This window comes from Loxodonta africana, chromosome 27, assembly GCF_030014295.1.
Source record: "Loxodonta africana isolate mLoxAfr1 chromosome 27, mLoxAfr1.hap2, whole genome shotgun sequence".
Classification (NCBI taxonomy): domain Eukaryota; kingdom Metazoa; phylum Chordata; class Mammalia; order Proboscidea; family Elephantidae; genus Loxodonta; species Loxodonta africana.
The window spans coordinates 10,361,416-10,373,783 of record NC_087368.1 but is presented as its reverse complement, the minus strand read 5'-3'; the positions used below and the strand labels follow the sequence as shown (position 1 = coordinate 10,373,783).

General features: G+C 41.7%; 1 protein-coding gene across 1 annotated transcript in view; it reads right to left on the bottom strand.

Annotated features, from left to right (window-relative positions):
• The window catches only part of LOC100664786 (collagen alpha-4(VI) chain-like), a 117,786-nt gene that overhangs the window by 90,450 nt on the left and 14,968 nt on the right, over nucleotides 1-12,368 (bottom strand). The window contains exons 5-9 of the mRNA XM_064277314.1: nucleotides 10,220-10,897; nucleotides 8,410-8,463; nucleotides 6,549-7,190; nucleotides 5,379-5,933; nucleotides 906-1,228 (exon numbers count right to left, since the gene is read on the bottom strand). Coding sequence (XP_064133384.1) covers nucleotides 906-1,228; nucleotides 5,379-5,933; nucleotides 6,549-7,190; nucleotides 8,410-8,463; nucleotides 10,220-10,897 — 2,252 coding nt within the window. The remainder of the gene's footprint in view (nucleotides 1-905; nucleotides 1,229-5,378; nucleotides 5,934-6,548; nucleotides 7,191-8,409; nucleotides 8,464-10,219; nucleotides 10,898-12,368) is intronic.

Here is a 12,368-nt window from a genome sequence, read left to right as displayed (position 1 = left end):
ACTTTTACTCGTAGAAAACTTTAAAAAGCGAATCATATTAGTCAAGAAATAAAATTCATTGAATGAATGATTGAAGGAAAAGCTAAATGTAACTTCCAAAGTTTGGGGGGTATCATTTCCTAACAAATGCCACATAAGACCTTTCCATCTCTGTGGAATTTTGTGGATATAAAGTTAAGGGACAACAGGGAGGGAGGAGGGGTTTGAGAGGTGGGCTGCACTAACAAGCCATTAGCTGTCAGTAAAGACAGTTGGAGGCACTGACTGAAAAAATAATGAGCCCTAATTTAGAGGGCAGAGCCCTGGTGGCACAGTGGTTAAGAGCTCAACTGCTAACCAAAAGGTCAGCAGTTCGAATCCACCAGGCATTCCTTGGAAACCCTATGAGGCAGTCCCACTCTGTCTTACAGGGTTGCTGTGAGTTGGAATCAACTAGATGCTAAAAGGTCAGCAGTTCGAATCCACCAGGCATTCCTTGGAAACCCTATGAGGCAGTCCCACTCTGTCTTACAGGGTTGCTGTGAGTTGGAATCAACTAGATGCTATGGGTTTGGTTTTTTGGTTACTCTAGTAGCGGTAATGAATGGCCATAAGGAGCTACAAAGTCTTTGAATGCCTTCCAAGTTGTCTTTGGAATGAATTTATGCAATGGGAGGATCGCTAAACTATGGACAACTTGAAGGCAGGGACTTATCCTCTTCTCCCTATTGGCATCAATCAGCACAAAGCATCTAGGGCTTAATAAATAGTTGTTGATTGAATGAAAACATACCTCTTGTTGGTTCTTACTCGGTAAAACTATACTTTTCCTCTATGTAGGGTCTGCAGTAAATGACAGTTTAGTTGGCCTTATTCTTCCTACCCTGCATGATGACTCCTTAGCATGGGTTCTCATCATTGATTACCTTCACTTTAGCAGAAGCCAGGAGAGCAACATTCCCCAGGGACTGCAAAAACTCCACATCCATACGATTGCTTTTGGCATTCAAGAACATCTGGGTGATCCTGTCATTGGAATTCTGAAAGTATGAGTCAAAGGTAACCTGCCCATCTGGGCCAGGAACCATGTAGCGAAACCTCATGTTGGTCTGACCAGGAACGTGACAGCTGATGTTGGAATGCAATGCCAACTGTCGCATCAGTTCTGGCAGTAACTCTTGAAGCTTCTGCTGACCTTGCCTTCTGGAAGTAGAGATATCAATTCCTACAGACAACTCCGTGTTGCATTCTTTAAAGATGGAGAAGCAGAAAATCAAATTAGTCATCCACAGATGCATGACTGAGCCAAGAAGAGACTTGCCAAGCTGGCCCTGACAGAAGAACCCCAGTCAACCCACAGAACTATGAGCTAAATAATGGTTGTTGTTTGAGTTCTGGGGTGGTTTGTTACATAGCAAAAGCCAACTAGTGTAATACATAACGTTTCATACTTCCATGCCTCTGCAGATTCTGGTATAAAGGAGATGCTCATTAAATATTTGACAAATGAATGCAGAAGGGTATGTAAACGAGGCTTGAGCCTCTTTCAGCACTAGCTGTACTATTTCCTTCTCTCCTGAAGTTTTCTTCGCCATTCACCACCCATGCACAGACCTCGTTTCAGGGATGGGAAGGCATATAAGAAAAAGTCAAGACTGACAATCACTCCCAATTTCTGCTCCCTCTGCCTGAAGGTTTTTAAGCCCTCCTTGGAATGGTGTATGTAGAATTTGAAGGCTCCTTGATCAGTTTCCTTGGAAACTCTATGGAGCAGTTCTACTCTGTCCTACAGGGTCGCTATGAGTTGGAATCGACTCAACGGCAGTGTGTTTTTTTTTTTTTTTTTAATCTTTCAAGTTATACCCACACATTTATGGGTAAATAAGACCATCCACAAAATTCCACTGAGGATCCAAAAGCTGATGGTCACAGATATATCTCAGTTACAACCTGGATAAGTGTCTAGAAGTGTAACTTAATCAACCATAAAAAAAAAAAATCGAGCTGATTCTAACTCATGGCGACCCCATGTATTTCAGAGTAGAACTGTGCTCCACAGGGTTTTTAGTAGCTGTGATTTTACAGAAGCAGGTCAACAGGCCTTTCCCCTATGGCACCACTGGGTGGATTTGAGCTGCCAACTTCTTCGTTAGTAGTTGAGAGCAAACCATTTGTGCCACCCATGGACCTTATCAATCATAAGAGGGAGCGCTAATATTAATTACTTCTGGACAAGCATGAATGGGAACTGCCCTAAGACAAGCCAGGACATGTAACCATCTTCTCTTTAGCTCATCACACATTGCAGTATATGGCTCAGAATCAGTAAAACCAAAACTACAGGTAACAATTTGGGGGAACACAGATGTATACTGGACGCTCCACCAGCAAAAAAGTTCCTAGTGGCCTAAATTTAAAGGTTCTTAGGAATCTGAGATCCAGGGCTGGTCTGGGAGTTTTCAATCCCCTAAACGTCATACCCCAGGCCAGCCGGCCACATGTTTCTGAACTTGTCAAGCTAGAGTACACCTTCCTCCCCTCCTTTCTTATAAGACAGCTTGTTTTTGTTTTATATTTTAAATCTCTAATTCAAATTCACCAAAAGGAACTTTTGCAGATATAAGTCCCATGTCCATAGTGGATATAATTTCAGAAAGGAGAAATTCCCTTTTTGCAGTATGGTCTATTGTTTTGATATTTCTAATTTACACTTTCCCCATGAACATTTTCAGCTGCCTTTCTTCTGCAACTGACACTTTGTATTGTAGCCAGGAGCATTATCTTTCCTGGGAATGGGAAGGGTTGAAACTTGCCAGATAAGCTCTAAGGTCTTCTTCAGCTTTACGATTCTAGAATTCTATAATTAATTAGGTTCCAGTTATTCTTAGAATGCCTAGCTAATTACATTTAAAGAGTTAAAAGACAAAGCTGAAGATAAACATAAATCCTGATTTACTACATAGTGCCAAAGGAACTGAAAAGAGAAGCTGGAACCCCCTTTCTCCTCTGCTCCCCAAGCCCATGACCAGCTGCATGTAAACAAACAAACAAACAAAAATAAGCCTTTGCTGCCTTAATATGAGACAGCCCATAATCCATGCTTATTTAAAAAAAAAAAAAATGTACCCATGCATTCTTTTCAAGTGATTTCTAAATCCACATAGGTCACTGCAAAGCAGTGATATTCTTTAGATAGCATAAGCAAAAATATTAATTTAATACTCCAGAAAATCTGACTTTCAAGATCTCCTCATTCTCCAGAATTAAGCCTTAGCCCCCAAACTAAAACCTAGCCCCATCTGGGCCCCAGCTTCTCATAAAGTGGATCCGTGTGCATAATGGTTCGTACGCAGGCTTTGACCCCAAACTGCTGGGGAGTTTGAACTGTGCTTCCAACACTTCCAGGTGTGTTTCTTAACGTATCTCTGCCTTAATTTTCTCATCTGGGAATTGGGTATCATAATACCAGCATTCACTTCACACAGGGTTAATGTGAGACTTAAATGAGTGTATATCACCTAAGGAAACCCTGGTGGCATAGTGGTTACGTGCTACAGCTGCTAAGCAAAGGGTCAGCAGTTCGAATCCACCAGGCACTCCTTGGAAACTCTATGGGCAGTTCTACTCTGTCCTATAGGGTCGCTATGAGTCGGAATCGACTCGACGGCACTGGGTTTGGTTTGTTTTTGGATATCACCTAATGCGTAGGAACAGCGTTACGTACACAATGGGAAAACCAAGTAGGAGTCTTGGTTGTGCCTCCCTTGAGCCAACCCTGCCTTTAGAGTTCCAGTCTATACAGGACAAGATGTGTGCTTCTTGCTTAAGCCGAGTTTTCTGGTACTTGTAGGTAAAAGCATACTAGCTGATAAGGGGATTTTAAAAAATAACAAAAACTGCTTATATCTCAAAGATTTGTTATGAAGAATCAGGTAACATAAAGGATGGGAAAGTGTTTTGCCAATGCCAAAAGCCCAGGTTCTGCCTCCAGCAGAAGGTTCAAAGTTGCAGCACCTTGTCAAGAAACAACTACTTCAGTAGGAGCATAGAGGCCAGGAGCACCCTCTCTCCTTTTCAGCATTAAGCTAACAAAGACCTCTAGATCCAATTAAATTTGTATATATTTAAGAAGGTAATAACAAAATGATCTCCTGTATACACAGACTTCTTGTAGGAATCCTAGGCCTTGTGAGTTTCATTATATAGTTTGCTGTATTATATTATACCATATTATACCATTCTGTGACATTCTCTGCTATTCTATACCATACTATACTGCACTAAGCTTCACTGTTTCACCAAAGCTTCACTGTATTACACTATACTGCCCTCCTACTAAGCTACCCTCCTACTAAGCTACCGCCTACTCACAGTGTGGTCTGAGAGCTCACCTGGGAGCTCTTTAGAAATGCAGAATCTCACCCTGACTTACTGAATCAGAATCCGCGTTCAAATGTGTGTAAAAGTTTGAGAAGCCCTGCTATGCTGCCCCACACTATACCGGGAGGCAGTATAGTACAGTATTTAGTACTCAGATTCAGGAATCAGACCGCCTCGGGTTCAAATTTCAGCTCTTCCATTTACTTGAGTCAAATAGCCTAATCTTGCTGTGCCTGGGTTTCCTCATCTGTAAAACTGTACCTATTCCATAGGATTATTGTGAGGATTAAATGTGTTGATACATGGGAAGTCCTTGGAACAATCCTCGTCTAAAGATTATCTATTCCAATTATACTGTGGTTGTGCAGTGGGGACTTCCACGAAGACAGTTTCTGGGCCAATCACCCCTGAAAAGCAAGTCTTAGAAAAAGAAAGGTAAACTCAGAAGAGCAAACCCAGACTGTCAGTTGGAAGAACCCCTGTCTCTGGGCCTTGCTGTTTTGGATAAAAGAGGACACAAAACAGAATTGAGTTTGACCTTGGCCATAGGAAAGCAGACTGGCAACACATTAAGGAGGCCCCTGCACTGAGCCCCATAGAAGAGTCAGTGTGCTCTATTCCATAAGAAAGATCGCCTAATTGATATTATTCTCTGCTTTCTATTTTTCTTCGGACATGGCCAAACCTTCAGTAAAGTTACGTTTACACATTCCGACCTGGCTTCATCTGTGCTACAAGGAATAAAAGAAAGAGTTGCAAGGTCTTTCTAGAGACATGGTTCTAAGAAGGCTCAGGCCTCTCTAAAGGCCAGAGTAGCGAAAGCCCCAGGAATGATTAAAAGGATCCCCGGGGGGAGACGAATCACAGGATCAGTTCAGTCCAGTTGTCCTGCCCACAAAGTGATCTTCCCTTCCTCGCCCAGACAGAAAGATCAGAAATTGTTCTATGAATAGAGCCAACAGGGTCCCCGATCCCTACAATAGGCACATGAATCAAAAAACACGTCCTCTGTCACTCACCTTGTGGGGTGCAGACCCGATAAACAATTGTTTTCTCCAGGTTCTCAAGGGATTCAAAATTTTCTCCATAGTACACTTTGTCCTGGTCATTAGTAATCTCCAGAAGCTGAGAGTTTTTGGCTTCCCCCACCCCAATGGCAAAAATAATTATGTTTCTGTCCCTGAGGGCCTTGGCTGGTATTGTTACACTATCCTTTGCAACCCCGTCGGTGATGACAATCAAATACTGATGAACACTGGGTCTCCCTCCTCTCGAGCTGTCAAAAAAAGGCAGAGTGAAATTCAGGGCCTTCCCTGTGTGGGTGCCATCACTCATTTGCTGAACAGCCAAGATGGCTCTGCGAATGTCCACCTTTGAAGAATATCGGTTGAGCACGAATTCTTCCTGGGGCTCTGTGCTGAACTGCAAAAGGCCAATCTGAACTTCATCAGGACCAATATTTGATATGTTCACCATTCTCTCCATGAATTTCTTCATCTTTTCAAAGTCTTTTGAGGAGATGCTTTCTGAGCCATCTATCAGGAAGATAACGTCAGCTTTCCTATCCTTACAGACTGGCGAAGAAAGGAATAGAATAGAACCATTCATTCAGAGTCTGAATCCAATAATTACAAATCCCAGGGACAGGCGGAGGTGGCATATACACAACAGAAAATATTTTTAAAGGAGGTGAAAGAGGAAGTCAGTAATTTTCTATGACCCAGCACAGTCCCATCTCAAAATAAGACACAGCTGTGTAAGGAGGATATAAAATTTGACCAGCTTGGTTCGTTCCAGGTCATGGTCACTCTGAGTGTGTCAGTACTCATTTGTTGACCAGTGGATCAGCATTTCAAGTATGAAGGCTATTTAAATAGATTAGACACATGTACTTGGAGAGAGACAGAAAGAGAGGGAGAGTTGATGAAGAAAAAAATTCTTCAAAGTTTATTGGTGGTTATTAGGGGCAGGCGAGAGGGAGGGGGAAAGGAAAGGAAGACATAAAGCCTAAGGGACACTGAGCTTCTGTTAAGGGTGATGGAAAAAATTGGAAATGGTTAATGGCGACGGTTGAACATGAGGTACATATTTAATATCACTAAACTGTACATTTTAAGACTGTAGAATGGTAAATGTTTTGTTACCTATAAATTTACCACAATTAAAAAAAGAAAAAAAAAAATTCTTACTCTCTGAGGAGCAGATATCCCGTACCACTTCTTCTTGGATGGCCTTCAAGGAATCAAACTCAAACACAAAAAAAATCTTGTCTTTCGCTATTTTTCTAAGCTCATCAGTGTTAGCATCTCTTACTCCAATTGCGTAGATGGTGATGTTGCCTCCCCTCAAGGCCTCTGCAGCTTCGGCCACCGGGTCATCAGATTTTCCGTCAGTGATGACTATGAGATATCGAGGGATGTTGCTGCGGGCAGTGTCTGCAAAGATCTGCTTCATATCATTCAAGGCCTGACCTGTGTTGGTGCCACCGCCCATCTGCCGGATGCCATCAATGGCTACCTTCAGCTCTGCCACACTGGGATACTGACTGAGGATAAACTGCCTCTGAGTGTCACGTGAGTACTGAACGACTCCAAACTGTATTCTGTCAGGCCCGACAGAGAACTTCTTTATCACCGCATTCATGAACACCTTCATTTCAAGAAAATCTTCGCGTGTGATGCTGCCAGAACCGTCGATAAGGAAGTAAATATCTGCCTTCTTAATATGCACACAATCTAGGCAATAAGAAGAACAAACAACCCAATGCATTAGAGCAGAGTCTGAGATGGGGTATAGCCAAAGCTGTTGATACCAAGCCCCACCCATGTTTCCTTAGCCCTAGCTGTTCCCTTGAGAGCCAAGAGCTTTCTCCTGAAAGCTCCTGTGACTACGGCTGAGCATTCACTGGCCAAGAGTGTGATTAGCCCACACGTGGGCAGGCTAGAATGCTTGAGAATCAGTCTGGGAACAGCCTCAAGTGGCCCACAGGAGCTGGCAGATAATATTCCAGCTTCCTTGCTCTTTGAGTGGAACAACTCTGAGGTGAGTTCTACAGTCCCTCTGAGGACCCCAGCAGACTTCAGCCCCAGTAGCGTACAGTAATAACCTGCTCATTAATTCACCCCCTATTGGCTTCCTTCCCTTTTCTGTCTGGGGTCGCCTCCCAAATACATCATTTGTCTCAGAGTGTTTCTGGTGAACTCTGCTTAAGACATGAAATAAATACACTTAATATTTCTCAAGTGGAGACATTGAAAACAAGCTGTAAGTAAAAATCAGAGCATATTTGAAGCTATGAATTGCCTCAGTATAAATTATTCCTGCCTCCCAAGCCAAGACGCACTTTTTAAATATGTGGGCAAAAGAGCACACTTTCTGAAATTTAGAACTGTCTGTTTTAAATGGGTCTTACTTAAATGAATCACTTTGTAATAAGATCTAGACTCCAAAGGGCAACATGGCTCCAAATTCAGATCCTGTTCCACCACTTACTAGCTGCACGACCTGAGGTCTGTGACTTGGCCTCTTTGCATCTCAATTCCTAGTCCGTCAAACGAAGACCTTAAGACCTACTCAATAAGCTTATTGTAAGGATTAACTAAGATCATGTACACACAGCAGCACTAAGTACTAAAATTTAAGGTTAAGATTACCCAGTGTATTATTTTTGTTATCTAACATAGTCCTCAAAAAGAAAGATGTCTGGTGTTCTTAATCTCTGAATTCCCTTGATCCAGGGAAAAATTAAGAGCCTTTTCATGTTTCCTGACTGAAAGGGAAGCAACCTGAGGTGGGAGTTGTACTTCCCTGCTCAAGCCTTTATTTGGGAGGCCCAAATTCTATGCAATATTTGTGACATACTTCTACCAAAAAATGTGTTTAATGTTAGCCTGAATTTTATCTGGCAACCCTACACTAGAAGGGCAGGCACTGGAAGAGGGTGTGGCTTGGAGGGGTCCAGGAAGAAGTGATCTGCCCAAAGTTAAGTATTGTTGATCCCTTGGAGATTGGAGGGAAAAAAATATGGAAACAGAAGGCAGAAACTTGGACCTTGCTGGAACCCAGCACCCACAGGCGATAGGGTGGGTGGATGGGACCCGGTGTCTGAGGAAAGGATCGTTGTCAGGCGAAGAGTCTGAGGACAGGACCGCTGTGAGGTGAAGACCTAGAACACGGCCACTGTGAGGGGGAGGGTCTGAGGAAAGACAGCTGTGAGGAAAAGGTCCGAGGGCAGGACTGCTCTGAGGGGAGAGGCATCTCTGTAGCCAGCCAACGGAGCAGTGACCCAGGGGTCTCCACTGCATCCCAGGGCCTTTGCACTGTCCAGAGGGGCCAAGGGCCCTAAACACTGCATACCACTCTTGGCAAATATGGGTTTGGGGAAAAAAAAAAGAGAGAGAGAGATTTCTTACAGTCTGGATGCCTCTGGGCATCCGTGTTTATTACATTTATTATATGATATAATATGTATATTATATAATATGTAATATCCTATTATATGAAGTGTTTAGCAGAGTGCCTGACACATAGCAAAGGACCAATAAATGATAGAAAGTATTATCATTATGACCATCCAGGTTATCCAGACATAAAATTGTCACGGCTTCTGTTTACCTCTAAACTGTCCCACCTCTAATCCCTCTAGGCCTTGGGATGATTTTCCTGATTCCAGGCTCCTTCTTAATAGCTAGCTATGTAATCTAGAGAAGGAACAAACTCTTAACCCTTTACACTGTGAATTAGCTGGGCTTCATTTCCCTCCTTCTTCCCTATAGAATGTAGGCAAGAGGTGTACAAGAAAATGAACTTCAGACATAATAATACTGTCCCTTGCTCCCAGAACAGAAAAAGGGACTAAAAATACAGGCCAAAGAGTAAAATCAAAATTTATTTAGATATTTCAAATCTCTGGACCTCAGCACAAGTAATCAAGAGATTTCAAGATAGTTGAGTGTTTGGTAAAAAAAAAGTTCAGTGATTTTTCCCCTCAAGATATAATCACAGCCTTGAATTTTTAAGTTAATCATCTACATCTCAAGATGTCACCTTCTTTCTAGGATTCTAATTTGAATCTAAAAAATACTAGATTCAACTTGGAAACTCATGTGTGAGTCAATTTTGTTATTATCATTACATAATTAATCAAATAGTGTACAAATCAATAAGGCATGAGTATGAAAAAAAAGACTCATTGCATCTGTGAAAACTAGATTAACAACTTAGAAAAGACATAATAAAGGCTTGTTTAGAAAAATTGTTGGGTTACTAGACAGTACTACAAAAGACTGAATTTTGGGGATCAAAAAATCAATAAGGACTTCTGTGCTCAGATTATTTCAAAACCGGTTAAATTCTCTTCCCGCTTGAAAGAAACTGAAACTGGACATTATAGACAATACACTATTGGAAGATTAATGAAGAAAATACACAGAACTGCAAGCAGCAGCTCATACTCAAAGAAGCCTTGATCCTACACCAAAAGGTTGACAAACTAAAAATGTTTATAGGTCTTATAAATGTTCTAAGTTAAAATTTTTAAATTTCAAGTATATTTGTATCTTTTTTTTTTTTTTTTAATAATTCCTGCCTTAGGTGACTTAAGATTTGCTCGATCCCCACTGAGTACCACAAGGCTTCTACTCTACGCACATATCTTCATCAAACTGTTAAGAGGAGTGAACGGTAAGAAATGAGGAGGAAGGGATGTTCACTTTGACTTCATATTCTTCTGTGTTGTTTGGAATCAAGACAAAACAAAGATTTTATAGGATTTGGGTTTGTTTTTTTTTTTTCTTTTAAATTAATTCAATCAAAAATCTTCTTTGGAGGGGAATGGAAGAGGTAGGTGGAAGGAGCAAGCAGAATAAATTAAAAAAAAAATGATCAACTTTGGAAAAGGCCTTCTTACCTTCTTGTGGGGCATAGCCCACTCTTGAATCTAAATCCATTTTGCCCACAATTTCAGTGCAGAGCTCCTTCTCAATCTTGTTCCCCACAGCAGAGAGTTGCAGGAAAGATTCTAGGGAGATCGCATGTTTCCAAGGAGGATACGACGCCATTTTCTCCAGGTCCTTGCTCTCTGAGGGAAGCTGGGTGCCCACTGCATAGATGGTAACCCCTGCCCTTCGGAGGAGAGAAGCTGGTCTGGACACATTATCCTGGGAGACACTTTCCGTGATGACCACAGCTATCTGTTGCACACCTTGGTTGGACCGGCTGCCCTTCTCCTGAATGAAAACCCTGTTCCTTAGGAAATCCAAAGCAGCACCAGTCTTCAGCCTTCCTCCTCTTCCTCGGTAGGTTAATTTATCCAAATGCGCCAAGATTTGGGCTGGATTCTGAAATGTATCCAGCGAAAACTCGAGTCGTGGTTCCCCACTGTAAAAGACCAAGCCAATTCTCACAGCACCAGGGTGGATTCTTAGCGATTTGACAGTGGTCTTCAGGAAATAGACAACCTGTCGGAAATTTGATTGACCAGCCCTGCTAAATTCCTCAACCAGGAATACTAAGTCAGTTGGAACAGCCTTTGGACATACTATAAACAAAGAAAGAAACAAACAAAAACAGAAAGAAGGATTTTAGCATGAAAACAGAGTAATAAAGATAATTCTCATTTTAGGTATGAAACTCGTGCAATGGTATGTTTATGTATATTATAATAATATATTTCGTGTTATAAATTATAATAACATATATTATACTAACTTATACGCATACATTTTAGAATTTAGTGGAAGTCTTTATTTGGCGTAATGGCCAAAGGACATTGCAGAGTTCATACCAGCTTCAAAATTTTTCACCTGAATGAGTATACATACCACTTGCAAAATATGTAGATATTTGAATATCCACCTGAAATTATTTTAAGATTACTTTTCAATTTATCTCAGTTCATTAGAAGCACCTGAGTCTTGACTCAATTTTCCTAGTTGCAGGAAACCCTTAATCAAATTCTCTTTCATAGGCCTGAAACTCCATTACATTCACCATGGACTTAATAACATCCCCCATCTCTTGGTAAAAGATGGAAATAACAAATTGTGACTCCTAACTTGGGCACCTTTCTCTGCTAAATTTTAGGTCATAGCAGCAGGGGGAACATGAAATGTTGCAAGCTCCTATGAAAAGCTTTTGTCTAAAAATTGGGCTAGCTGGCTGTTTCATTTTGCTGTAAAAAGAACCTTCCCTTTCACCTGTCTCAAATGGGGTAATGGAGTTATGACTGAATAAACTCCCTGCCAAGAGAAATTCAGGACACCTGCCTCTCCCTTTGAGGCAATGCCTAATGTGGGGAACCTACTGTGTCCACAAACCAAAGAGATCCAGGTCTGCTTTGACATGAAAAGAAAACAAACAAACAAAAAATCTCCCAAGCAGAGAGCTAAAACCAGTGTGTAAACAAGCTTTATAGAAGAGAGTACAGGGGCAGCAGAATGACATTTTAACTTATCTCTAGGTCTTTTGATGTCCTGAAATTTTCCCTTTGTTCCTTTTTTATAAAGAACCAGAAATTAAACCTAGGTTTAAAAAAAGAGGGGGTGCCCCAATTTTGGCAAGTCTGAAACAGCTTCTCTAGAAACTCCAAGCATCTTTGACTTCTCCTTTCATCTGCCAGTGCCAAGTGTAAATCTCTTTTCAAGTCGTCTCCAAGATTCATCTACTTTCCTCATTCTCTGAGCCACCATTGGGTGGGGCCAGGCATCCTCCCCATGTGGCTTTACATCCTTCTGAGTCTGAGGTCCCATCTGGAACCCATCCAGCCCACTGAGGGCTTCCTGAAAGACCGCTTTGATCATGCTATTCTTCCTGCTCCAAATCCCTTGGTTAACTTTCCCATAATCAGGATCCATTCTATCTAATCCAATCTCATTCCTCACTACTTCTAAGCCCTCTCCCACCCCATCCCAGTGGGCTTAGTCTTTTACTTTACACTCATCCAGCTCATTCTTTCTCCCACACACTTACTCATCCTGTTCCCCTTGCCAGGAATGCCCTCCTTTCTCCCT